Genomic DNA, 25,882 nt, shown 5'->3' with positions numbered 1-25,882 from the left:
ATAATCGTGCCGTCCAAAGGGAAAGTCACCAGCCCCGGTTGCCCCTTTTTCTTCTTAACACGTTTCTAGTTGCTACCTCCAAGCGTTGAACGAAAGATTAGTTTTTGAACAAAACTGAAACTGAACGTCGTAGGTAGAGTGCGCGTCCGAGCAACTTGGTAAAAATAATAGTCTCTAGCTAGTTAATTTCGCCGAAACCGATAAAATTCAATTTAGCCTATGGTAACACCATCTAGCATTTCGCCATGGAAAAACTGAAAACGCACGATAAAGAAGAAAGGATAGCCGGCGTTGGTGATTTTCCAATCTCATGGCACGAATCTTTGTCTCCGGACATTCTACGTAAGTAAATTTCCATACTTAAAAAATTGTTGATACATAACGAGAGATGGCAGGCATAACCAGCAACAGTGTGCTTTTCGCGGTTTAATTATGTATAACCTGTGCGAGATAGACACAAGTTTGTAAACTTTTCCAGGAAAGAAGGATTATTAAAGGATAACGGGATTTATCTCGTTTGCATTTTACGAGTTGATTGCGATTAAGAAGAATGGAGGAAGTAACAAAATGTAAATACATCGATTGTCTCGATGCGAGAGAAAAGGAGCATATACTCCACGAACTTCCCGTTTGTGATATCAGTCTCTGTGTGAGATGGTTGATTAACAGTGGTCACGTAGATCTAATTGGAAAAGACTTGGATGCGTTACGATCTATGAAATTTTTTGTTTGTAACAGTCACTTTACGGAGGACTGCTATCTCAGCAAAGGTACTTTGAAGGAAAATGCAGTCCCTTCGCCACATTGGAGTAACATTTCGAGAATGCTAAAGACAGCGAAAGCACGGCGAGTAAGTATTTTTCGTTTTCTTCGTACGTGCAAACGATATTTCATAATACATATACATACATATATATATATATATATATTCCGGTTAAGGGAAAAACACAAAACATTCTGTGCCTAGGTGGGAATTTTATATAATTAATATCCGCGCTATAAAATACCCTATATAGCTATATATCGTTGCACTTTGCAGAAAGTTCAATTAAACGGCCAAGAGAATTGTACAGAGGAAGCGTCGATGTATCCGGTTCTGGAGAAAAATTGTCCGTTTGAATTTGAAGTAGATCAGTGGTGTAGAACTTGCGCTACTAAGAAGCAGAACCTCGTAAGTATGACGACCAAGGGAAAGGGCACGGAGATGAGCCTTCTATCGAAATTGAAACTTTTGATAGAAATTGACGACGAGGATGCGTTACCGACAAAGATGTGCGACGAGTGTGTCGACAAGCTAGAACAATCTTTCAAGTTTTTTCAACAAATTTACATAGCGGACAATACTTTGCGTCATGTATTTCCAAATACACGATTAAACAGCATGCCCAGAAAACCTTTACATACGCTCGGTGAGCACATGAGAAAAGAACAAACGGAAAAAATAAAAGAGAAGAAAGAGGCATCGGAGCAACAAGATTGTGTACCAAGAGTTACGCGCGGTGGTTTCTTCCGGCGTGGACGAGGTAGACCTCGTACTCGAGGATATGCCGGGAGAGCACGATCGAGGCATAGACAGAGTCAAATTACATTGCCGATTTCCAATCATAGTCGGGAGAATAATACGGTTGAAAATTCGCTTTACGATTATAGCGTAAAGGAACCGGTGAGAGAAAAGAACAAGTACCGAAACGAGGATATACCGGTGCTCGAGGAACAAAGGCAAGGTGGCACGGTGTTTTCGTTACTTACAGACACGTGTCATAGCGACGAAGAACTCGATTGGTCGGATGTGATAAAATTGATGAACCGTCAAGAGTATAAAGATTCCAAGGAAAATGACAAGTTTATTCGAGTCGAGGAGAAATTGGAAAGAAAGGTAGAAACGGATACAGCTAAGGCGGAAACAACAGCAACAACAAAAACGACGACGAAGACTGAGAGAGAGACCGAGGTAGAAACGAAACGAAATATTAAAAAAAAAAGCATCGTTAAGATAGAGAGAACGGTTCGAAACTATGGGAATACGACAAAGGAGTACAAAGCTCGATGTATACGTTGCAAATTTTGTAACGAGGCGTTCCAGTTTAGGCGTCAGTTGGAAATCCATTTAGTAAGCAAACACTCGCAATTGTCTGGGTACACGTGCACGGATTGTTTGGCCTGTTACGAGAACGAATCTCTACTTTCGAAGCATCGTGCTATGCGTCACGGACAACGGAGATATCGTTGCGAACATTGTCAAGAAGAATTTATCGAGAAAAGAGTACTGAGAGAGCATGTGAACGAATGTCAATCACACGATACGTCGTATTATTTTTGCGAATTATGTAGCGTAACGTTTGTTTCGAAGCAAATTCTCGTAGAACATATGAAAAGTCATCCTGAAAGCTCGATCGCGTCGTTGGAATCGGATCTAGGGGACTCGAAAACAATCGACAACTCGTCAATTTTATCTTCAAAGGTCGTACAAGTGAAACAAGAGCGAGAGTGTTGCTCCGTTACAGTCGCACCTTCGAACGTTGTTGCAACATTGGAGTCTAATCCGAGGGGAGAGAATAGTACAAGTTTAAATAGTACATTCGAAACGAATACGAGGCAACAGGAACAGAAGGACGAAAAATTCGAAAACTGTCCAGATTGTAACGAAAAAGTGGACAAGACGGTAGAACCGAGTATTCATCGAATACGTTGTAACTCGGCAAAGAGGAAAGATACGACGTGCCTTCTTTGCGACAAGTGTTTTTCTTCGGTCGATGAATACGAACGTCACGTGCTCGATCATTGTAAACGACTAAGAGTGTCACCGTGATAGAATCAAAAGGTCCCCCATTGTATCGCACACGATAGAGCTGATTTATTTCGACTGGTCGAATTTCCTTGTAGAGAAAATTGTTTGTCCAAGAGATATTTATAAAATAGTATTGCGCGCGTGCATGTTAGCATTACGCAGATTCTTCGAAATTTCCTATTATATGAAATAAGAAAAAAAAAAAATTGTTTTTACCCGCCTAATAAAAACAAATAAATCAGATCAGTATCTTTATTTTATTAAATTTTTTCATTAAATTCGATAAAACTAGTTTGGTTTAAAAAAAAGTATAAAAATTCGAGGCTACGGAATAACAACTAAAAACGGTGCTTTTACAGCAAAAACGCCCCTCGTACGATGAAACGCATTATCATAAATACGTTTCGGATGGTCGTAAGCTCGACGTTAGTTTGTCAGGAAATGGTCGTAAGCGTTACGGCCCGTTGTTATTTATTTCATATAGCAGGCAATTTAAGAAACTTTGTTCAACGTACAGACGAGCGCGGCCACGCACGCGCACACGCGCACACACGCACACACGCACGCAACAAGGGTACGAATACTCGTGCAAGCAGCTTCTTGCAGCTGCAGTTTTATTTACAGTTGGCCAGATTCGTTGGCCAGAAACAATTAAAATTATCCACGAATGAATGATACGTCTCTGTTTGAAAACGACATACTTTCACGAATAAAAACTACTATTTCGATCTTGTCGAGATTTCGAGCGATGTGCGCGTCGGTCGATAAACGCAATCATTCGGGAAGAAGGAATTGTCGCGCCAATCGGTATCTGAAACACAATTGAAAAAGTCGTATAATTGGAAATAAAATTGAACGCAACGTGTTTTAAGCATAGATTAAAGAGAGAGGAAAAAGAGGTAGTCGCGTCACCTGGAACCAAGGCGATAACAAGGAAACTCTAGCGGTCAATCTCTCTTCTCCGCGCAGGCACAACAATCTTTTGAGAAGGTGTTTCGCATCGTTCGATATCGTTTGAAAATATTCGTCGGGAAAACAAAAATCACATTTAAGTATATTGGTGGTAGTCTCTTCGATGGAATCGTCCAAAAATGGTGAAAGACCGCTGAAATAGATCAAAGTATTTATCGTGAAAATAATTGTAACGATTCGTAAATATCGTAAAGGACGACGAGGATACCTTAGAAGCACGTAGAGAAAAACTCCAGCGGCCCACATGTCTGTGTAGGATCCTATCGGTCTGCCAAGGACCGATTCCGGCGCAGCAAATTCTAAATCAACGGGCGGAACGACTTGATCGAGCGGCGCTTTTCTGACAGTTTCGCCAAAATCGATCAATTTTACAGCATCGGTGTCACGATCGATCAGAATGTTTTCCGGTTTTAGATCTAAATGAGCTCGTTTTCGCGAATGCAACCACTGCAGTGCCGATAATATTTGACTGGTATAGTGTGAAACAGTCGCTTCCGTATATTCGGTTTTCTCGCCGAGATACGCAAACAACGTCGAACCTTTGACTCTGTAGGGAGAAAATTCGATAGGAATGAAAGCTGACTGGGGCAGTTGTAGGAATCGCGTATTGTAAGAGAAGAAGCGGTGATAAAAAAAAAAGTGGTACTCACAGTTCTAAAACGATAGTGTCAATGTCCGATTCTGGCGCATCTTCGAATAGTGCCAAGGCACGAATGATATTATCGTGACGAGTGGTTAGGAGTAAATCGTACTCTGCGCGTGTTACCGATCGCGGTTGCTTCGATCGTGATATTTGCTTGAGAGCCACTTCTCGGCCAGTTTGTTTCTCCCTCGCGCGACATACTTTGGCGAATCTACCGTTTCCCAATTCTTCCAGTTCTACGTACATCCCTACGTACATCGATCGTTGTTCCGTGTCTCGTGCGCCTATCTCTGTATCTTTCGTAGTTTTGTTCTTGTCGGGATCGAAGATGACGACGGTGGTTTCATCGTCTGTTATCGATGGCTCGTTGTTGCTCGTCGATCGAGGGGTTGTAATTTCGATCGTGTCGTTCCAAGCATTTGCACCGATACCTGTGAAAATCGATTAGCTCGTTCATTTTAGGTTGTAAAATTCGCGTAAAAGCGCGTATGCAGCGTGAAACATAAAAGTGTAATTTACCTACAACGCGAAGAGGAATCTTGGCCGCACAAGAGCCTGTTTGATGCTCGACGCGACAATGGTAAATTCCGGAGTCAGAGGGCAGGCAAGGGGCGATCTCGAGAGAAAGGGAATCGGCGGTTCGGCAAAGTCGATATCGATCGCCTTCCTCGATGTTACATCGTTGCCCCTCCTTTCTCCAAGAAACGATCGCTCTTTCCACGCGACGCGCCTCCAGCACGAGTCGAGCCACGCCACCAGCCGTCGCCCTGATCGAACACGGAATAGTCAAGATTGCGGGAGGACCGTTCTCTTCCGCGCGCATCTCTTGCGGAAGATGGACGCTCTCTCCCTCGGAATCGATTCTTCGCGGACGAAACGACCATGCGCGGCTGATGGACGAATTTGGAACGAGACTCGCCGGGATCCAGAACTCTTCCTTCTTTCCGACCACCGGAGAGACGATCAAGCCTGGACCGTCCAGTCGAGAGATCTCCAACTCTTCTCCGGCGCGTAACTTGCCCCAATCCGCGGTCAATCTTACTCTGCTACCTGGAACGATCTGCGGAATCTCCCCATTAACTTTACGAATCTTTTGCATCGAACCCCTTTTCGAACCTTCATGCACTGGCTCGCTCTCTCGATACTTTTCAGACCACCCATCTCCCTCGAAATCACCGAAATTCCTTATCGAGTCTCCTTTCGATACCCGAAGCGATACCGAAAATACACCATTATTACGCCAACGACAATTACCAGCGCAACTATACAGAGATGACAACGTTTCAATATCTAATACAGAGAAAAAGAGACAGAGCTAGGCGGCTTAAATAACCATATATATATATATGTATATATATACACGCTCGTTTATAGCGATAGCGACAGTGACAACAATAGCACCAGTAATAATTCAATTTTTGCCCTTAATAAATCGAGCAATTGTTAGCGATAAGAAAATGAGGATAATCGGACTGTAGTCGACAATGGAATGATAGCAATATTAATTACGACGGTGGCGCGAGGACATTGAGAATGACGACGACGACGACGACGGCGAGGCGGCGGCAATGACGACGACGGCGACGACGACGACGACGACGACGACGACGACAACAATGACGGCAATAGCAACAACAACGTTGGCGATGAAAAATTATGTAACAATGCGAGATGCAGTACCTATAAAATCGAATAGTTTAAAAGCGTTCCTATCTAAATAAAAAATGTTGTCGAACCAGTCAAAGTATTTAGAGCCTGTACCATGTCCACGTAATTTTTCATGTAGAGACAGCAAAGTACAAGATGTTAAGGAACCACGCCGCGTTATCCTTGGGGCCAGGTTCGTTCAGTGACTAAAGTAAAAAGATAGCTTGTCGCCGCACCAACGAACAGTTATACGATAGAGAGCGAATAGCAACAGGCATCAAGAGGAAGAGAAAGGAGAATCCTTTTGCTGCAATTGCAAGAGTTCTAATTACGAATAGGCTAATAGGTTTATAATGTATATATGTATGTACAGTTATCAAGTAAGAATAATTGAGATGTTGTTGCTCACCGGGATAGAATTGTTGCGAACAGGCGATCGAGATCGTAGCGTGCTCCTAAATCCTTCGAGAAAATTTAGTCTGCTTTTGGTAGGGCTTGGTGTTCGCGAAGAATCCTGATTTAAGCCTCCGGAGCGAGATTGTTGCAAGAGCGATGTTGTCGTCGTTGCGGTCGCTGTTGCCGCGGTCGTCATTATCGCTGCTGCTAATGTTTTCGAAGCTGTAGAGAGACCAGCGATCTCGTTCCTCCTGTCCTCGTACGACGTTTTAGACACGTTCGGTGTCGTTGAAAGTACACTTCCTCGACACGGAGATTCCGGGCTCGCGCCACGACTGTACGCCAGCAAATTATAAATGAAATACTCAAACACGGTACTGCAGCTAAGGTTATACGCGACACTTTTTTGCATTTACTACTTTATTTAAAATCAATGCTCGTACGATTAAATTCTATATTTTAGATTTTCAATTGCAAGGATCCTAGTCGATAAACAGAGTTCGCTGGTTAAACATTTTCCTCGTATTTAATAAACGCGTAAGGAGATTGGCAAAGCCCCAGCGAATTAACGACAGAATACGAATCGTCCATTCGTAAATGTTTACCATTTATCCACTATTTTATCGCTCCCTTCGAAGAAAACGACTTGTTTCGACACGTACGTTCGAAGCAATTCGATGCTTTAGCCGAACAAAAATTAACAACGCAGTACCGTGTTTTCCATAAACGATAAGAGAAATAAGCTGTTAGTCGAACGAAAAGTAAGTTGTGTTAAGTAGGCATGGGAAAGGACGCATCGCAATTAGAATATGTTGATCAATGTACAATTTATTCTAAACAAAATGTTTACGTTTCGCGAGTCATTAATTTTACTTTATGTCGCCGTCCATGAATGCACATCTATGTACAGCACAGTATTCCCCAGCTCGTTCAACCTCGCATTATATAAACATTATTAAAAGTATTATACACTTGCAGCGTTACGTCGTTGACGTTAATGGGTAATTTATTATTTGTTGGGGGTGAGTCAGCGCATCGGGCACACCCGGTCTTGTGTAATTTCGCTTATTTCGCAACGTTTTACGCGGCCATCTTATCGCTCTATGTTCGCGCGCAATTTCCTTCTATGGCATTTTTCCCACGAGTATCGAGAAATAGAGGGAAATTTGTTACATGTAAAGAATGAAAAAAGAAAGAAAAGAAAAAATTATGCATAAACTTGTTGTATCATCGTGTTCCTTGTACGAAATTTTTCAATTTTTTATATACAAATGTTGAGCTTTATTTAAGCTCGAAATATTCAAATAAATTTGTCTGTCTCACCCCCACCTCTCGCACACACGTACATACAAAATGCATGCAGGCACGCGGCGACAGAGACAGATACGTAACGAACGCACAGGTACGGAACCATGCAACGACACACGCGCACACGCATACGTACACGCGCGCACGCATACACACGCTCCATGTTTCTCTTTCCCTTCGAACAGGACGTAAAGGACTAGCAAAGAGGAATTAATTGGTGCGAGTGGATACACGTTATTCTATATCTACCCTCATCTGCAAACATATAACCGAGAAATAACAGAGCCCATTTGGATTGCATCGAATTGCATCGCAATACGATAATATCGTATCGTATTGTGTATCGTGTCGTGTCGTATCGTATCGTATCGTATCGTATCGTATCGTATCGTATCGTATCGTGTCGTATCGTGTCATTTCGTATCGTATATGATTTTGATGAACCGCGGCAAAAACGGTCGTAGGAACGTTCAAGTCGACTCGAAAGGCGATAGGTAGCTGTGAAATATAGCAGAGGACGCTTTTACACGATGAAGCTACACCCACAGCAGCGATAGCGAGGTAGATTCCCGGACTGCGATGTTAAGGCAAACAAGAGAAAGAAGCACGTTCTAACATGGTGTGTGTGTGTGTGTGTGAGAGAGAGAGTGAGTGAGTGAGTGAGGGAGGGAGAGTAAGAGAAAAACAGACAGAGGGAGAGTACTTACTGTACGTGCGAGATGCGATTAGAGAATAAATTTTGACGTTGTCAGAATGAAAGAGTATAATAAGGGAAACAGAGAGTGAAACGGGTTTTGGCTCAGGGGACGACTACGGTTCTCTAACATACAGCGCTTCTGTATCTCTTTTTATATAAAATATACAAAAATATGTTGGAACGAATCTTCACAGGTCGAGCGTTGAAAGAGAGTCAATGCAATTCTGTGTATTAGATAGAGATACGCTTACAGTGGATCTTTGGTAAGTTCCTTTTGGTAGGCGATCGGCGACTGTAGCGCCTTGAGGAAGTCGCGTTGGGTTTGCAGGATGGCAGTGATCGTGTCTACCCATTCCTGCTTCCGCGGCCCGCTTTCTTCTACGGCGTTACAAGAGAACCCAAGGCCAGGATTCCGAGGATCCGTCGATCGAATCACAAACTTTTCCGGATCATCGTAACATTCTTCGAGACTCATTTTATTTACCTGTTATGGAACGAAACAAGTATCGACCGTAACTGTATTACCTTTCTTTTTACCTTTAGACTTTGGTATTTCGACTCGACTTTTTCTATTACGATTTCAGAGTTGGAACGTGGTTGCATGATTTATTGTGCTTAAAGTCGTCGTAAAATAGAAGATACGGCGTGCGCGGGGATTTGTGTCTCGGTAATAAAAATCACAACATGTATTTATAAATGCTTTCTTACCTGGATATGAGCTTTATAAATGTAGGCGGGATTTGTGAATTGAGTCTTTTTGCCAACAGCCTCGCTGAAAATAATGTTTTGCTCGAAGAGAAAAACTTGCCATTCCCTCCCCCTGTTCGTAACGTTTGATAATTCCGATACTAATAGTGGACCGTGTAATAATAATTTGCCCTGAGCCGTAATCTTTCCCTGCAACAAGCATCAGGTGAACAAGTAAAGAGGAGATTGCTAACAAGTAAACAGCCTGCTGGTAAACGTGAGTGTGCGACGTAGTCGGCAGCATACTCACGTCAAAACCTTGGAGTCGTCCAACGTCCATCATGTCATTGGCAGCCTTTGGGATAATACGCATCACATGGACCGCTGCTCTAAGGCCTTCGATTTCCGAGATCTTTTGAGTCCGTTCGGTAAGCTTTAACGCTTCTCGAAGAAGGAGCTGATACTTGGTGATCCTCTGTACTGGTTTTATCAAAAGATCGCACAATTGCAATCGATGCCCGAGCTTCTGTCTCAAGTCCTATTATCGACGCGATCGAATAGAAAATTATTACGATATGGTTTTCACAGCTATATTAAATTTAAGGTAGTCGGACTTACCTCAAAGTACGTGTCTATATACTCGGATACGATGTACTCGGAAACTGGTTTATTCTGACAGTAAACGACATACATGTGCAACTTCCTCTCGTAACGTTTAAACAATGGACCGAGCTCTTCGGGACGTTCCAGGCAACGTTCCAAAGCTTTCAGAAAGAAACTGTACGCGTGCAAGCAAAGAAGAAGCAAAGGAACCGGTAAATTAAGGAAAGTTTCGTATTCGGTAGTCTAGGTATCGGGATGATATTTTTGTCGACGGTAACTCACTCTCTGTGCCATTCGTAGATCGCTTCTACGTTGCCAAACACCATCTTGTCTTTTCCACCGCGCAAGTCTTCCGGGAGAGGAATTTCACACTCGGAATCTCGCATCAACGACATATATCCTTCGACTATTTGTCTGAGGTCGTTCACGTAATCTTTTTCCGTATCTACCAATTCACGAATCACAAACTGCCGCTTCGTAAGAATTGTACCTTCAGGATCGAATTCCTCCGTACTTGTATGAGCAGGACTGCTCGTCGTTGCGGTCACCGTTGCCGTAGTGGTAGTTCCTTCGGTCGTTGAGAGGAAACTTTCGTTATAGCTATCGTCATCGGCTGTGCTTGTGCCAATATTGGAACTTTTACCGCTGGGTGTTCGCATCAAGCACTGTCTCTCTTGGTTTTCCGTGTGCTGCTCCTATTTACATGGTAAATATCGATTATCGATCGAAAACTACGCTTTCGCGTAGAATAATGATCGTTGGTTGGTCGATATTTTTCATTCGTCGAAAACTCACCATTCTCTCTTTTACGATTTGCTCGATTTCGGCTAAATCGACCGTCGTAGCACCATCGAGAATTTTTACGGACCGTTCGGATGTCTACGAAGAGAAAGTAGAAAAAAAGAAAGAGTAAAAATAATTTAAATTACTCGTACACGTGCTGTTCTCCGTAATTTCTATAGTTTGATAATTTTCTTTTTTCTAAACGATATAAATGATTTAAAAATATAGAGTAGGAGGAGGGGTGGGGGTGTGAGATTCGATAAGGAAAATAAATAATAGAATTGATAGATTTAACTGACTCTAGATGTTGCACAGCCCTCCGTTGGAATCGCAGATCCCGAGGATCCGTTGGCAGCAGTTCCTACGAGTATCGGCTCGGTGATGGGTTTCATCGGTGGTGGAAGTTCCAACTCATCGTCGGCATCGTCCGCTCCATTTTGTTCCGAGTAAGTTAATCCCTCGGTATCGTCGGGCTCCGGTGTATCCCCTTCTATCTCGGAACTTGGCTCGATCTCTGCTTCTTCCTCTTCTTCCGCTTCGAGTTCGGCTGGAAGTTCGGTATCGAGATCTACGTCGGATATCGAGTCGGACACGTGCATCGTCGCGGTCGCGGATGTCAAGCTGGCGATGGAAACAGGAGTGGGTCTCGATGGTCGAGTTTGTTCGGCACCGCTCGGTAATTTAAATCGTTTTTCCGAAACATTCTTTTTCACGTTGGAACGATCGGTGAACGGTAGAACCGAAATTGCGCTCGACGATGTCGCTGCCGGTGTCGTCGTATTTGCCGATTTCTCGACTTTTCCTTGGCTGAGTTTGCGCAACGGCGGGGGCAGCCACTTTCTCCTACGGAAACAGTAAAATTTGATAAAACGAACGACCACCAACTTGTCTCGTTTTTCGTTAAATATCGACTTACCCACTGAAACCGCGTCTCTTGTTTCCGGGAGAGCTCGTGTTCGCGACACCGCTTCCATCGTTTGCAATATTTTCTGAACAGAAATAATCGAGACACGTTCGATCATTGGCTTCCACCACGATTCTTCTTTTTAATTATTATTAAAGAGAATGTCAAAGAACGGGCTTTCTACGAAACAGGTTTCCGAGTTAAAATAGACAAGAATCGAAATATAATTTTATTTTCCGAAAATTTCCTCAGCATGCCGAACGTGTCAATTATACGTGGCTCTGCCGGCACGTTAGTCGGAGATTGAACCGGTCAAGGACATAGTTGTCCCGGTATCTATATCGTTGTGTATTGATCCAATACGGCTGCGTCAGAGCGCGCGTACCATAAAGTATATCAAGCCCAACACACAACCATTTTGACAATGACGTAGAAACGTAGTTGAAATTTCGATACGTTGGACGCGTTTTCTACAGAAAATCCATCCACCCTCCTTGTCGATGGCTGATCATCATCGTGTTTTATTGTACTTTATTCCTATTTTATTATCTCTTGTCCAACCATATCCGACACCATATCCGACACCATATCCGACACCATATCCGACACCATATCACGATACCTCCTCTGTTCTATCGTACCGTATTTCGATTCTTTCTTCAACTAGTTACTAGGCTTAAATTAATCGTCGATGGATACATACGTGCGAGCATTTGCTTATTGATTTAAATCGATCAAGTAAGAAACTTGATGATGATTAGTTACCTGTTTCGTCCGGCAATAGGGGCGTAACGACGTTTTGCGTGGTTACTCCGACAGACAGGGACGACGACGACGACGACGATGCAGATCCCAAAGTAGAGGACGATGCAGTCGAGATACCGCTACTAGTGGAAATTTGACTTTGAGCTTGATTGCTCGATTGCTGCTGATGGTGTTGATGATGATGATGATGATGATGTTGTTGTTGTTGTTGTTGTTGTTGTTGTTGTTGTTGGTTTGGAGTCTTTCTAGATGGCGAAGTCTTGGTAGAAGTTGACGGAGGTTGTTTAAGCGCACTCGTAGGCACCAGTCCCTCTGGCGGAGGATCAATTTGTCCTGGCGCGAGCAGTAAACGCACGTGGGTCCATTCGGCTGTGTTTATACCGGTGATATTGCTTCCATTTTCCACTACTTCGACTTGTTGACCTTTTGTCACTGTCAACTCTTTGGAGCCAGGTGCTGCCGAGTGATCCGCGATAACCCAAGTCACTTCGGCTACGCCAGTCTGTAACGGCAAGTAATATTGTTTCGCTACGTATAACGATCGTTAGAACTCTGGTTAGAATCGTGACGATTCTCCAGGAGGTTACTAGGATCCTAGGATTCGAAGACGTTCGAATTGTAACGACTGTCGCGTCGAAATTGGACGTTTCGTAATCGTGTGAGAAGGAGTGCGAGCACGGCAAATTACGCTCGTGGAGTTAGAGTTGAGGTTGACAGGAGGCGCGAGAACAGAGAGTGGGTGGGAGTGGAAGTGGGAGCTGGGTCGGAGGAGCGTTGAAGCAGGTAGTGGGAGAGAGAAAGGAGAAGAAAAGGAGGTAGCGCAGAAAAACAGATTGACGGAATAGCTTGCACCGATTATCTATGAGTTTGCGGACCGATGGAGCGTTTAATGGATTATCGATGCTTGGATGATTTCGATTTTATCGAAATAGCTCGTGTTCGGTAAAGCCACGTTGTGTTGTACCCGTGGCATCTACGTAGATGCTTGTTTTTTTCGAAGCGTAACTAGATAGCGTGGAACGAATCGAACGAAACGCGCCAACTTGTAGTATCGTCGTTTATTCCGTTTCTATTTCTTTGCGCATCTTATCGCGTTTGAATATTTCCGTTTATCGGTGTATTGCGTTCGTCGTATATAATATGACTCATCCTAAACCGAGTGTCGATTTCTCAATGACACTCGACGTAAGCGTTATCAAAAATAAATGTGTAAACAAGTGAAATTTTTGCAGATTTAATAAAAAAAAAAGTGCCACGCGCGGAGCAGAATGAAAAAGAGCTATTATAAATTTGAAATCGACTGCGACGAATCTCGATGATGGTTCTAGATGTGCCGCTCGAGAGAAGTGAAAACAGTTAGAGGAGCCGACTGGTCGCTCTCGCGTCGCATTCCACCGACGAAAATAGACATTTTCCACGTGCCAAATTTTGCCGATTCTCTTCGAATCTTCCCAATGCTTCCAATATGCCGAATCGTGTAACGAACGTTGCCCAATCGTAACCACCTATCTATACTTTACCCGTACGAGCATCGACGTTCCTCGTATATGTATTCCTCGAGGTTCGTATACACAACGTATGCAACGACTCGATTACGTAATACATGTTCGCGTTTTAAAACAAGATAATCATTTACCGGGTTGCACGCGTTCACGCATGATTCGAACCGAACGATCTCGGCGAAAAGCCAACCTTGCCCCTTGGCTTCGAATTTCGTAAGTGACGGTGAGTCGCAATTAGGTATTCCAAGGGAAAAGAATCAAGCGAGGCAAAATGTTGTTCAAGATTGGCTAAGAATAAGGCAGAGTAGAAAGAATATAGGGAACAAGTGTTGAAAGAAATTAAATGAAATTATATATAAATCGCGACCGTGTGTGCGTGCGCGTGTGCGTCGGTATTACCAAAAAATCGACATCGATTTCTAATAATTTCGAATATACATATAAAAAATAGTATAAATTGATAATTAATAAAACTAAAGAGAATAGGTAGGTGTATCGAGAGCGAAAGAAACACAATTGCAACGCGTATGTGGATGTGGCTACGAGGATACGGTGGTTACGAACGTAGATTCGGATGACATATTTGCGAAACGAGTAGTTTAACAAATGAAAAGTAATCCATCCATAATCATCGTATGCAATTTGGAATTTTTCAAAGGTGCGTTCGATTTTTCTGTTTCCTCTTTCGTTCGTCGAGCATAGAACAACAGGAGAGAAATAACACCCTCCCACCGATCTAACGTGAGATGGATCTTGGCAAGCATTCGTTTCCGAATAGACACGTTTTGCTCGATAATGTAAAGAGGGAGGGTGGGAGAGACAGAGAGAGAAACTAATTAATGAGTAAGCAAGGAAGCAAGGAAGCAAGGAAGCAAGGAAGCAAGCAAGCAAGCAGTAGAGAGGACATAGAGGAAAACGAGAAGCAATCTGCGCGCGTACTCAAGTACCTGGGAGAGAGAGGGTTGCCGATGCAAAAGTCGGGCCTGGAACGAGCCCGGGGTGTCGATGGTATGCTGCCTAGAGAGGGCTGCATGTGGTGGAGCTACAGAATTCTGACGGAACCAAGGTAACGAGATCTTCCTGCGGGCTTTCTGGACGATCGTCGCAGGTTTTCCTGCTGGCGACGTCATGACAGTTTCGCCTCGCTCTTAATTCACGTGCGCGAACGCCGATATCCAAATAGAGGAAACAAGAAACGCGATTAAAGATGTCGGCAAACGTGCCAGCAGCGACATGCTTTCTGCTCTTTTTCGCGTTTACTCTCTCGAACGGGGTGACAAAACTAGACTCGTCCGAGCAATTCTCGTATCACCTGCCTCTCCTCACTCACTCACTCACCAACGAACGGATCCATTCGACTCGAGTGTCGCGCCCGTACTGAAACCGTTACCTCTATCGTTCCCCGTACCCTCGCTCTCCTTCCTTCTATCGTCTACCTTACCGCCAATCTATTTCTCACCCTTTGCCCCTTACCCCTACCGAGGGCGACGCGCAACGCCGCGGCGCTTTTCTCTCTTCTCTGTTCATCTTTGGTATGTCTCCTCTTATGCACGCGTCGACATTGCAACGCGCTTGCTCGCTTTTCGATTATTCTCGAACCCCACCCAACGCTTTTCTCGCTAACCGGCCGACCGGCCGACCGGCCGACCGACCGACCGACCGATGATATTCATTCCTCTATCCCACTAGCGTATCTTGCAGCCAAGTGTCATCCAACGGATCACAGCCACTCGGCAGAAACAAATCGAACAAAGGATCAACCGTTCGCCACTCTTGCTACCCCACTACCACCTATACGTATGATCCTTTCTTCGTTGCCTTTCGATCCTTCCTTTTCACATTTCTTTATACCACGTTCGTTTTTAATCATTCGACATCGCGATCAAACCCGATAACTAGATAACGCGTCTCCGATAAACATTACGATTAAACTCTCATCTTAATTTTCTTCGGCAGAATAATGGAAAAATATCGCTTATTCCCGTTTCTCTCTCAACGACGTTTTTACGTATTCGTGCATATTCTTTTATTTTTCTACTACTTTCTTTCTGATCGCGTAATTTCGAAACCTAATTCCAGTGTTTATTTGCGTCGTCTCGTTCTTACAGGTACCTTCGGTAACACCAACGAATTCTCTTCTCGTTGATACGAAACGTAAACGCAATTACTAGTCCCGAACGATGTTGTCTGTCGAGCGAATAAACGCGTCGCCAAGGATCGCGGTAAAATAAAGAAGAACATAGCAAAGTTAAAAGTTTCACAGAGATTTCGCCTTACCTTATCAGAGTCTGTCGTATTGGTAGATCCAAAGGATGCCAGAGAGTTTCTATCCAAATTTTCAACGCTATCGTCCAGAGAAGCGCATTCTTCGAGATCTCTGCTGGAACGTTGACTCGAGCTCTTTTTGGCAGGGCTCTTGGGCATGCTTAAGCTGAAATACGTTTCTTGAATAACCTCGCGCAATCTCTTCACCCATAATTGTTTCGCATCCATCGAATTCGCACGGAGAACGACGCGTGTATCGCTGGTTGGCGCTCGTCCTGTCCAAACCGCGAATTTGCATTCGTCGCCTTCGATATGCTCGGTCACGCCCAATTCCGAGGTCATCAAACGGCTCTTGTAAATATATTTCACCTGTCGCGATAAACCAATAATAACACTTCGTATCGATCCGATCGCAGCAATCCACGATGATTTCCAGCCCTCCTTCCTCCATCGAGATTTCAAACTTACTTACCTTTCCAGCGGAATCCTTCACTTCTTTGCTAAACAATAGATACAACTCGAACAGAAATATGTGCCGATCTCTACCTTTCCTAATTAATTGTTTAGGATCCCACACGGTAAATGAGTCCTGCAGCACGACATCGCCAAGCGTATCTATTCTTACGTCGCAACCTTCTAGCATGCTTAAATGTAAGGCATCGTTTGCTTTCTTAGGCACATTTAACATCACTTCCAGTCCGTCTTTTATTTCGCCTTGTCCTTCTTGGCAGCAAGCCTAAATCGTACGGAACGGCAAAAAAGGACACACAGGTTAATTGCCGAGATAAAGAAAACCGGCAGAAAAGAAGACAACGAAACAACAAGATAAACTAGCGATACGAGCAATACGAGCAATACTACGTTACGATCACGATAAACGTTTACGTTTACGTTTACGTTTACGTTTACGTTTACGTTTACGTTTATGCCATCGTAAACGCTGCTGAATAGGATCCTCTCGTTTCGTTATGTACCTGAAGGTCCTTCAGTAGCAACTGATACTTTGTTATTCTTTGTACGGGTTTTATTAAATACGCAGCGATCGGATGTTCTACGCGATGTTTCCTCTGTAATTCCTCGAACCATGTCCCACCGTGTGTAACTAGAAATTGATTACTTTCCGGTTTGTTTTTGCAGTACGTCACGTACATGTCAAATTTCGGTGCCTGGACGAGAATAAATAAATCATTTTCCGAGGCCCATTCTCGTTATTTATGTCGATAATAACCTCGATAAATTCTACTTCCTAGTACAATTAATTTACAAATACCGAAACAAGTTGCTCACCCAAGTCACGAAACAATGTCCGACGTCCTCCGGCATGGTTTCGTATTTTTCAAGCTCACGAAGAAATATGTTACTATGAAACTGATGAATTTCCTCCATATTGCTAAAAATTATTGACTCTCGGCCGTGTAATCCTGCCGGAACAACGTTTCCTTTCCCGCAACGCGTTTCTTCCAAAAAGCAACGGATACATGTTTCCAAATCTTTTACGTAAGTACGTTCGGTTTGCAACAATTCGGCCATTATAAATCTGTCGTAACATAACAACGAATGAGAAACCAATTAAACGGATTCCAATCTACTGAAATATATTCTACACCGAGCGCGAAAAGACTACGTTTCCGTATAAAAGAGAACCAACTCTTTCCGTCGTGCCGATCTCCTTTTCTCCTCGTTTAATTCTTTCAGGTCTTTTCCCTTGATTTTCTCTTCGAGTAAAGGATCCGAATTACGATCGATAGATAAATCTTTTTGCCCATCGTCCGATTGAATTCCCAAATCATCTTCGATTTGAGTCTTGTAGCAATCCATTCGCGTGCTAAAGTCTTTGTATCGTTGATCCACTTCGGCAACAGATTGTTTGATGGCCGTTGCATGAGCATGACCCTTTTCCACCAAATTATCAGCCAGTTGAATCAACAGTTTTACCCGTTCTCTCGTTTCCTATGTGCGACATCGACATCGGCATCAACATCAACAACAACAACAACAACAACAACTCGAAAATGAAAAACATAGAAATTGTTGAGAAATAAATCTTTATAGTTAATGAAACGAAACTATACCTTTGCGGCTCCCTTAAACTCATTGTGCTCTCGTAACAATTGTTCGTTTTCGATACGATTTTTACCAACGTTAGTATGCGTAGCTAAATATAATTCGCCCGTTTCTCGGATCCACTCTAGAGCCTGTTTAGCGCTACGCTCAAAGAGTACGTACTGATGACACTGATCCAGCCGTTTTTTACGTTGCGTCCAATACTCGAGTACTCGATTCTCCTTGCTCAGTAATTCTTCTAAAATACCTGAATCACAAACCGTAAAAAAACCAGACAATGTCAAAAAATCTTTTACACGCACGCGCGCGCGCGAGAGAGAGAGAGAGAGAGAGAAACTGGCCTTTATACACTAACTTTTAACTTTATTCTCGGAACCAGCGCTGTTCGCCTGATAACTATAAAACTGGAGACTGCGATTCGTATATTTCAGGAATGTTTCCGCAGTTCGTCGTACCAACGTGCACGCTTTCAAAAATGCCTCCTTCTGTTCTTGATGTTTACCAACAAGCGTCGGCACTTGCGTGGCCTTTTCACCGGAGGCGCACCAATCTTCGTCTCTTTTGTATTCGCGTTCCAGACTGTCCAATACGGAACGTACTTGTTCCGCCGTCTTGTAAAAATTAATACTAGCAGTTACTAATTTATGTCTCTCCTCTGCACACGTAACTAATTGCTGCCATCTCTTGGTCACTTCTTCGGCAACCTCCCTTATACTCTTCGGATCGTAATGATTAGCGCTTACCAGTGCATCGGCTCTGTGCTTTACCTGCGAATCCCGCGACGCGTATAATCAACAACTTACCTTACAACATCGATCAACGACACCAAATCATCATTTTCCTTACCTGAACGGCCGATGTGTGCGTTTTTTCGATCGCGACCTGAAACTGTTCGTGTTCCAGACGTAATTGCTCGGCATCTTGAAGATTCTCCGGTACTCTTAACGACGCCAAAAGCATAGCTTCTCCGTTACGAATCCAATTAGCTACGTGAGTAGCGTCGGTTTGCAACTGAACCAGCTGAGAAGCTTGTTCCAATCGAACTCTTCTCATTTCCGCTAAATCTTCCGCGTCCATTTCTCTTTCGTTTAAGAATTCGAGAAGTACTTGTACCCTAGAAGTCGCACTGTGTTGTCCATCCGCCATTATGCAGACTCCGGATTGTTCCAATACCTACGCCACCGAGAAACAACAAATGCGTCTCACTTTTATGTAATAACTAATTTAAAGTTTTTTTTTCCCTTTCAGATTCTTACTTGAGCAAGCTCTTGGCCTTGTTGCAATACTTGAAATGCAGTGTTCTGCATATGAGCAACTCCATCGTTGTGTACACGTAATAACTGCTCGGGTGAACCTTCTCGAGGCGCACCTTGCAATTCTTGTGCCCACATCTCCAACTGACCGCTCGCTTCTAAGGCATCCCTTTCGAATACGCGCAATCGTAAACAAAGTTCCAATCTTAGTTTTCTGGTAGCCCACAGATCTTCCAATTCTTGTCTTAAGCCGGCCAACCTGTCCAGCGCAGCTTCCACCGCGGTTATCTATCAGAAAACATATTTATCTGTTATTAAGCGCGTTCGGAGAAAACTCGTGGTAGCAGAAACTTACGGAACCAGTGGTATCGGGAGCATCGGTAGATTCCCGAAGTTCCTGAAGCAACGCTTCGCCCTGTACTATGGTTGACGCGCACGCCTCCAAACAGGACGATCTGTGTTGCGCGCACTGCTCCAACAGCCTCTCCGCCGTTTCTAGATTCTCCGCCACTTCGTCCTGTTGCAATTCTTGCCGCAATTCGTCTACCCAACCGCTCAACTGCACGATACGACCGGACCGGTCACGTTTATTTTATTATTTGCTTATTCATTTACTTATCGTTTAAAATTAACATCACACATTTTCGTATCATCGCGCTTATTAATTACCTCTTTCTCGTGCGTGTAAAACATAACCGCTAAATCCAACCTTCGTCTCCGCTGTTCGACCCTCGCTGCAAAACTACTGACGTGAGCTTCCAATTCCTGTGCCACGGCATATATCTCGTCAGCGGCACATTCCCCCGTATGTGCTAATTCTTGCGCAGCGGTAAGTAACTTGGTAGCATTCGTGTACGTGTTCTGAATTAACAAAATATATCGTTACATCTTGACAATTCGATCCGTTCCAATACCGAATTACCTGCGCAACGTTTTCAAAATGTTCGTGGCTTTTCTGATACACTCTTGCTTTTTGAAGATTCCGACCTACTCCCGTGTTCTTTCGAATAAATACTTCACCGTGGTTCGTCAACCAATCTAGAACTTGTTTCACATCCTCTTGAAATAATCTGAAAATAATTTCATTTTCGAAAGCTTGACTAATGTAACAGAGGATACGAGAAACGACGATAAGAATAAAGAATAAAGAATAAAGAATAAAGGATAAAAGGCCGAAATGTAACCGTGATACCTTAACGCAAGTCTTTGATGTAGTTTCACTTTTCGGGCATGCCAACGAGCTTCTAACGCTCTATGATGACCCAAGATTTGATGGATCACTGCCAACACATGCGACGCGCCCTCGCTATAATCCGCGGCTGGATTCCCACTCATACCTGAATGACCATCGACGTTGTGACCATCTTGGCTCTAAAGAAATCGGTCACCGTTATCGATTTAATAGTTCAACTTTTCTCTCATAAATCGAACAACGGTCTACGCGCGTTACCATGCATTATCGCGGTAATCGTTACGCGTTACGAATTCACCGTTGAAACCGTAAATAGAAACTGAAATATCTCATCGAGTCAGAAAACTGCATTCCAAAGCAATAAAATATTAGATCAAGAACAATGCACGCGCTCAGCGAATTCGAACAAGCATGCAAAAGCCATTCCTATTCTAACAAAGCGTACAGACGAACGATTATTCGTAAGTAGACAAACTAAACGACCAACAAAACAAAGATAGTTTGCAAATATATACATGTACACTCATGCACACCAATGGGACGTACATGTTTTCTGGTTGTATGGTCTATCCCTTGCGGTTGGTTACAGACTTGCACGAGATGATCCAGTTGGTAAAGAAGCTTCTTACTGGTACTATGCACCTAAACAATAGGATTGCCCAAAACCATAGTTAAAATTTTCTACGGTAAATGTTCCTCGTTTAATTCGATATCGTTATCGATTACGCGAATCTACGCAGAAGAGAGAACGAATTTTATCGACCTTTGAAGGTTGCCATGAATTGGAGTAGAATACAACACCCGTAAATTTCCTTTAATCGAAAAGTTAATTCTTACCACCTAACCCCCTTATATTTTTGCGACATTCTGTTTATCAACACCCGCATACCAAGCGCATGTCCACCGGTTACAAGCTACAAAAAAAAAAACAAACTGTTACTAATTGTTTCGTACATAATCGTTGCGAAACGTATCCAAGCTCGGACCGTGCGTCGAACTCAAACTGTGACAAACTTGCAGCATCGAGCCTAGTCCGCTCAAAAGTGCTTGATACGCGTCATACACCTGCCAAATATCATTATCCTTAATCAAATGTACCTACTCGGTAACGGAACACGTGCTTGCGTGCATTATTATATCGCACGAATTGTAATAACACCTTTAGTCGAAACAAATATATCGTATGTGTATATGTATATTATTATATTCTACAAGGCTAGTAAAGAAATTTATTGGTAAATATTTCAATTACGATGAAAAAGTAAAGAACGATAAGAGGTTAATTAAGAAAAATGATCGAATGACAATGTTTTTCCATCCGATAGACAAATCGTCCCTGCTTTTGTGTGTGTGGGTGTGTGACATGTGCGAACGAGGAGGGGGGCACATTGTAGATACTATTGTCGTAAACCAAAGATTCGATGAACGAATCAAAAAGGACGATAACAATCTATAACGCGCTATAAAAAATATAAATTACCTCTGTATAAGCTTGACACATAGCTTCGTATAGAGTTTGATGCTGACGTATGTGAGATTCCAAAATCGGTATTTCGTTAGGCAAGTTACCAGCGTCGCAAGCTTGACTCCATCCCGCGACGCTATCGACGTACTGTTCGGCTTTGTGATGAAAAACAACGCTCAAACTAAGGACCGCGGTACGTTCATCGAGTCCAGCTGCAAACTCTTTCCAAGCCCGATCCAATCGACCGGCTACGGCCCTTACGTGTCCAGCCGCGTAGTGCTGCGTTTCGAGCAAACGGCTAGCCATTGTTAGAATCTTATTAATGTTCACGTAAACATTCATGGAACTCATGGTAAAATGTTTATGCTCTTCCTGCAAATTTTTGGCTAATTGATAAGATCGACCAATCTCGACGTAATTTGCCAAAAATCCTTCTCTGTTGTGGCAAATCCAATCAAACATTTTTTCACAATCTTGCTCAAACAGTCTTAGTTGAAAACACTGATCCAGTTTAATTTTCTTAATATGCCACAACTGTAGGAGGTGTTGTTGCGCGGCGTGTACCGAATCCAAGTGCTGAATCACTAAAGTTGCCAGTGCTCGTCCATCCGGATCAGCACCACCAGTCGCCCCACTCTCGATGCTACCTCCTTCGCCACTGGTTGCGGCGATACCTAACAACAATATCACGCAATAAACAATTTATGTCGATCATTTCGATTACCCCGAATCTAAGAAACAGAGAGATACGATTCTTACTATTATCGAAACGTTGTAGCAGTCTCTGACCAACAACTTCGATCTCTTCTACCGGTACTTTCATAATTTTTTTCTTCATTTCATTGTGTAAATCGATTCCGTGTTTCGCTCCGGTCACATCGTCTGCGAAATCATTGCGACTCAGATCCTCTTGCAAATCATCCAATCTGTCGAGAAGATCAGCTGCCTGCCATGTAAAATCTTCTACCGCGAGTCTGGTATCGATCCATTGAGCATGATCGTACTGCAGAGATCCATCTAAATCTGGTGTCAACTGTGACGGATCGATTACTTTTGTCAAAGCCTCCAAACTTATAGTGTTTATCTAAAATGAAGAAACTCGCGTTACCTCGACTTTAATGTACAAACAAGCTTCTTTTTCTTTACAAGATTATTCTCGTTTACCTCAAAATTATACTTCTTTTGCTTAGCCAGAGTCGTTCGTTGTTTTTGCCAGAAATTCTCAGGTTTTATGATAAACGCAATATGAACAGAACGATGAAAATGTTCGTGCAACACCTTGAACAGAGATATTTCAATTACCGATATTACAACCTTTAACTACTCGTTGTCTTATAATTTGTTGCTTAGCAGTCAGTCGTTGCTAATTAACGTTATCCCGTTTTTACACATTCGATCGTATTAAAAAGATATATAAAATAGACAAAAAGATTCGACGATCGTCGACCATTATTTAGGTACAACCTTCAAAATAGGTTTAACAGAGTCCCAAGTAGCACCACGCATATCCACGATCACAGTGAACCGCAATCCTCTGGCTTCGTCGGTAGGTACTGTCAAAAGATATTGTAAAAGACGACGATAGTCCTCGGGTTTTGCACGTTCGCGTCTGGGTGTGGTAGGAAAAACAAGAACCGGTCCGCCTCTACGATCTCGACCACCCGGTAGTATGGCCAAACGTTCTTGAAGTAAAGGCAAAACCTCGGCTGCTCTTGTTCCATCCATTTCCTCTGTTGCTATTTGATCGAATCGAATCTAAAGGACAAAATTATTGCTATTTTACTAAACTTTTAATATTAGTCGTACACAGACTTTTCTCAGCGAGTCAAATAAAATTTATGTATCGCAATGATCGATATACTAGAGAACAATGAAACTTTTCATACTAAATAGATACGATAATTTCATCAGCAACGTTCTAGTTCGAAGAAACGTGTAATGTTTTTGTATCCTTTGGTGAACGAAATTTCCCATTAAACGAAAAAAGTAATCCAACATTTTTCATATACTAGAATTTCGAAACGTAGAAAACGACGACGTACGATAAAATTTTCCGAGACGCGTGCGTCTGAATAACGCAAGTAATGTTGACATATCATCGACGATATTAATAACGACAGCCGGGAGAGCAATAAATCGTCGAATAAGAATTATTCGAAAAAGGATGGTCAAGTTAAAGTCAAGTTAAAGTCAAGTTAAAGCGGTCTCGTTTGTCGTAACCATCGAATTCGTCATCGTTGCTTTAACAGCAACCATCAAGACTGTGAAGAACGTTAAAGATTTTTTAACAGATTTATCGAATTACGTGTGCTGGTCGTATGGCTAGCAATAACGACCAGTAAAAATTCGACGATGCGTTCGCATTCACGTTTGCGTTTACACCGAGATTTAATTGTCCGTTTTAATTTCCAAGTTTACGTATTCTATGTAGCAGCTTCAAACGGGCCACGAATCAGGAATCAGCAAACACGGTTAAAACGAAATTAAAATTGTTTCGCTTACCCGTTAAAGATCACCTCGAAGCAACTTGGATCGCTTCGATTTTCTCAGTTGCACCATGCACACATTTATTCGACAAAACGTGTTAAGACTCATATCGTTCATTCGGCATCGTGAAAACTTTTGCAGTCTCGACAAATGCGAAACTGCAAAACTACTACCTGCCAATGGGAATCTACCATATTCGAATTGGTTCGACCGAAGCAAGAAATTTTCAATGACCTCCTGGCTCGAACGTCAGCGTATGGCGTACATCATATACATCGATGCCGTACGAGGGCAGCACAAAATTTTCTAATTTCCTAGTCGTGCAAAGTTGCGAGTATGCAGCATACCGTAATTACCGTATGCTATGCACTACGTGTACTCTATCCTATCTACACGTACATATTATGCATCATGAACGAGAATCGATGTTTCTTGCTTCGAAACATTAAAAACAATTCATCGATGATATTGATAGTCTCTACTATTCGACATTTAAGAATATGTAAGCGGAAATTCAAGTAATCGGTGTTATTTATATGAGAAAAAGTAATTAAAAAAGTCGGACATTTATTTGTGACTAATGTCAGGCAAAATGTAATCTGATTACATTTGCGTATTTCGTATTGCGACTATTTCTACAAAGTAATTGGATTTTAATAACACTGTTTATGACTCGGTTTAATTACTACTTTTTTAATAAAACAAAGGCAAAGTTTCGATCGTTCTCTGGTTTGTTTACCGGAACGATGCGTGTTCACTATTTAGAGCGCTTTAGGGAAAATAGACAGAAACAGGCAATGCACTTAAACTTGTTTCGTTGAATCGCGAAGGTCGTATGTACAAAGTAAACCTAGCATTCAATAGAAGAATGTCGTGCGACACGAAATTTCCAAATCGTACTGTGTTACAGTCTGTGTACATAGGTATTTACTATGGAGCAAAATGATTCTTCTGATTTTAGGGGAAATTAACTAGATAGGGACTATTCGATTTTCCTCGAGAAATTGCTGATTAGAACACCACACGACATAGGTGCCTAAAATATCGTTGATTGCAATAGCATACAATATATTAAAGTAGAAGAATGATACGGAAGATTAAAGTCGCCAAGTTGCGCAATGCGCGCGCCAATAGTTTGCCAAGGAGAAAAGGTGATCCCTAGCTAGTAAATTTCCCCTAAAATGTAAGAAATCATGTTACTATTTCGAAATCGCATCTAACGTTATCGATTTAAAGTGTAATAAGATTACTGCACCATTAACAATAAGAATTTAAACAAAGTATGATGGAGGTAGTGCGTTCTAGAAGCCAGCAGATCTAAATCTGGTAAGAAACGATTGGTGTCGTACAAGAGGAGAAAATCACTAGCTGCGGTTGCTTTTCATTTATGGCACGCAGTTCGGTGGTTTACCGTGAGTAAATGTTATTGTCTTTTAAAATTTTTCACGAAACATCATGTTT

General features: G+C 42.6%; 2 protein-coding genes across 11 annotated transcripts; one reads left to right on the top strand and one right to left on the bottom strand.

Annotated features, from left to right (window-relative positions):
* The first annotated feature begins 141 nt into the window (after positions 1 to 141).
* On the top strand, positions 142 to 3,105 carry LOC143342539 (uncharacterized). 2 transcript variants are annotated; one of them, XM_076766530.1, is made up of 3 exons: positions 142 to 342; positions 479 to 850; positions 1,040 to 3,105. In XM_076766530.1, the coding sequence occupies exons 2-3, from the start codon at positions 551 to 553 to the stop codon at positions 2,807 to 2,809; spliced, it is 2,070 nt and encodes a 689-aa protein (XP_076622645.1). In that variant the 5' UTR covers positions 142 to 342; positions 479 to 550; the 3' UTR covers positions 2,810 to 3,105. The 2 variants fall into 2 exon arrangements, with proteins under 2 accessions (XP_076622645.1, XP_076622646.1); XM_076766531.1 differs by lacking the exon at positions 142 to 342 and having other exon boundaries at positions 372 to 850.
* On the bottom strand, positions 3,027 to 25,328 carry Trio (trio Rho guanine nucleotide exchange factor). 9 transcript variants are annotated; one of them, XM_076766517.1, is made up of 35 exons: positions 25,161 to 25,328; positions 23,399 to 23,689; positions 23,099 to 23,212; positions 22,694 to 23,018; positions 21,950 to 22,608; positions 21,424 to 21,534; positions 21,016 to 21,111; positions 20,470 to 20,648; positions 20,200 to 20,347; positions 19,947 to 20,138; positions 19,633 to 19,836; positions 19,281 to 19,565; positions 18,871 to 19,197; positions 18,380 to 18,791; positions 18,033 to 18,271; positions 17,609 to 17,910; positions 17,248 to 17,497; positions 16,935 to 17,126; positions 16,433 to 16,696; positions 15,973 to 16,329; positions 12,194 to 12,695; positions 11,441 to 11,513; positions 10,824 to 11,367; positions 10,537 to 10,620; positions 10,024 to 10,436; positions 9,757 to 9,916; positions 9,449 to 9,676; positions 9,160 to 9,348; positions 8,703 to 8,935; positions 6,460 to 6,781; positions 4,923 to 5,463; positions 4,411 to 4,834; positions 3,969 to 4,307; positions 3,701 to 3,893; positions 3,027 to 3,599 (listed from the first exon to the last, which is right to left on the bottom strand). In XM_076766517.1, exons 2-35 carry the CDS (start codon positions 23,657 to 23,659, stop codon positions 3,492 to 3,494), a joined length of 9,270 nt encoding a protein of 3,089 aa, XP_076622632.1. In that variant the 5' UTR covers positions 23,660 to 23,689; positions 25,161 to 25,328; the 3' UTR covers positions 3,027 to 3,491. The 9 variants fall into 9 exon arrangements, 8 of the variants coding, with proteins under 8 accessions (XP_076622632.1, XP_076622631.1, XP_076622633.1 ...); XM_076766516.1 differs by lacking the exon at positions 25,161 to 25,328 and adding an exon at positions 24,437 to 24,768; XM_076766518.1 differs by lacking the exons at positions 21,016 to 21,111; positions 25,161 to 25,328.
* Between the last annotated feature and the right edge of the window lie 554 nt (positions 25,329 to 25,882).

Source organism: Colletes latitarsis, chromosome 6, assembly GCF_051014445.1.
Source record: "Colletes latitarsis isolate SP2378_abdomen chromosome 6, iyColLati1, whole genome shotgun sequence".
Classification (NCBI taxonomy): domain Eukaryota; kingdom Metazoa; phylum Arthropoda; class Insecta; order Hymenoptera; family Colletidae; genus Colletes; species Colletes latitarsis.
The sequence above is the reverse complement of the archived record's forward strand: the minus strand, read 5'-3'. Positions and strand labels throughout refer to the sequence as shown.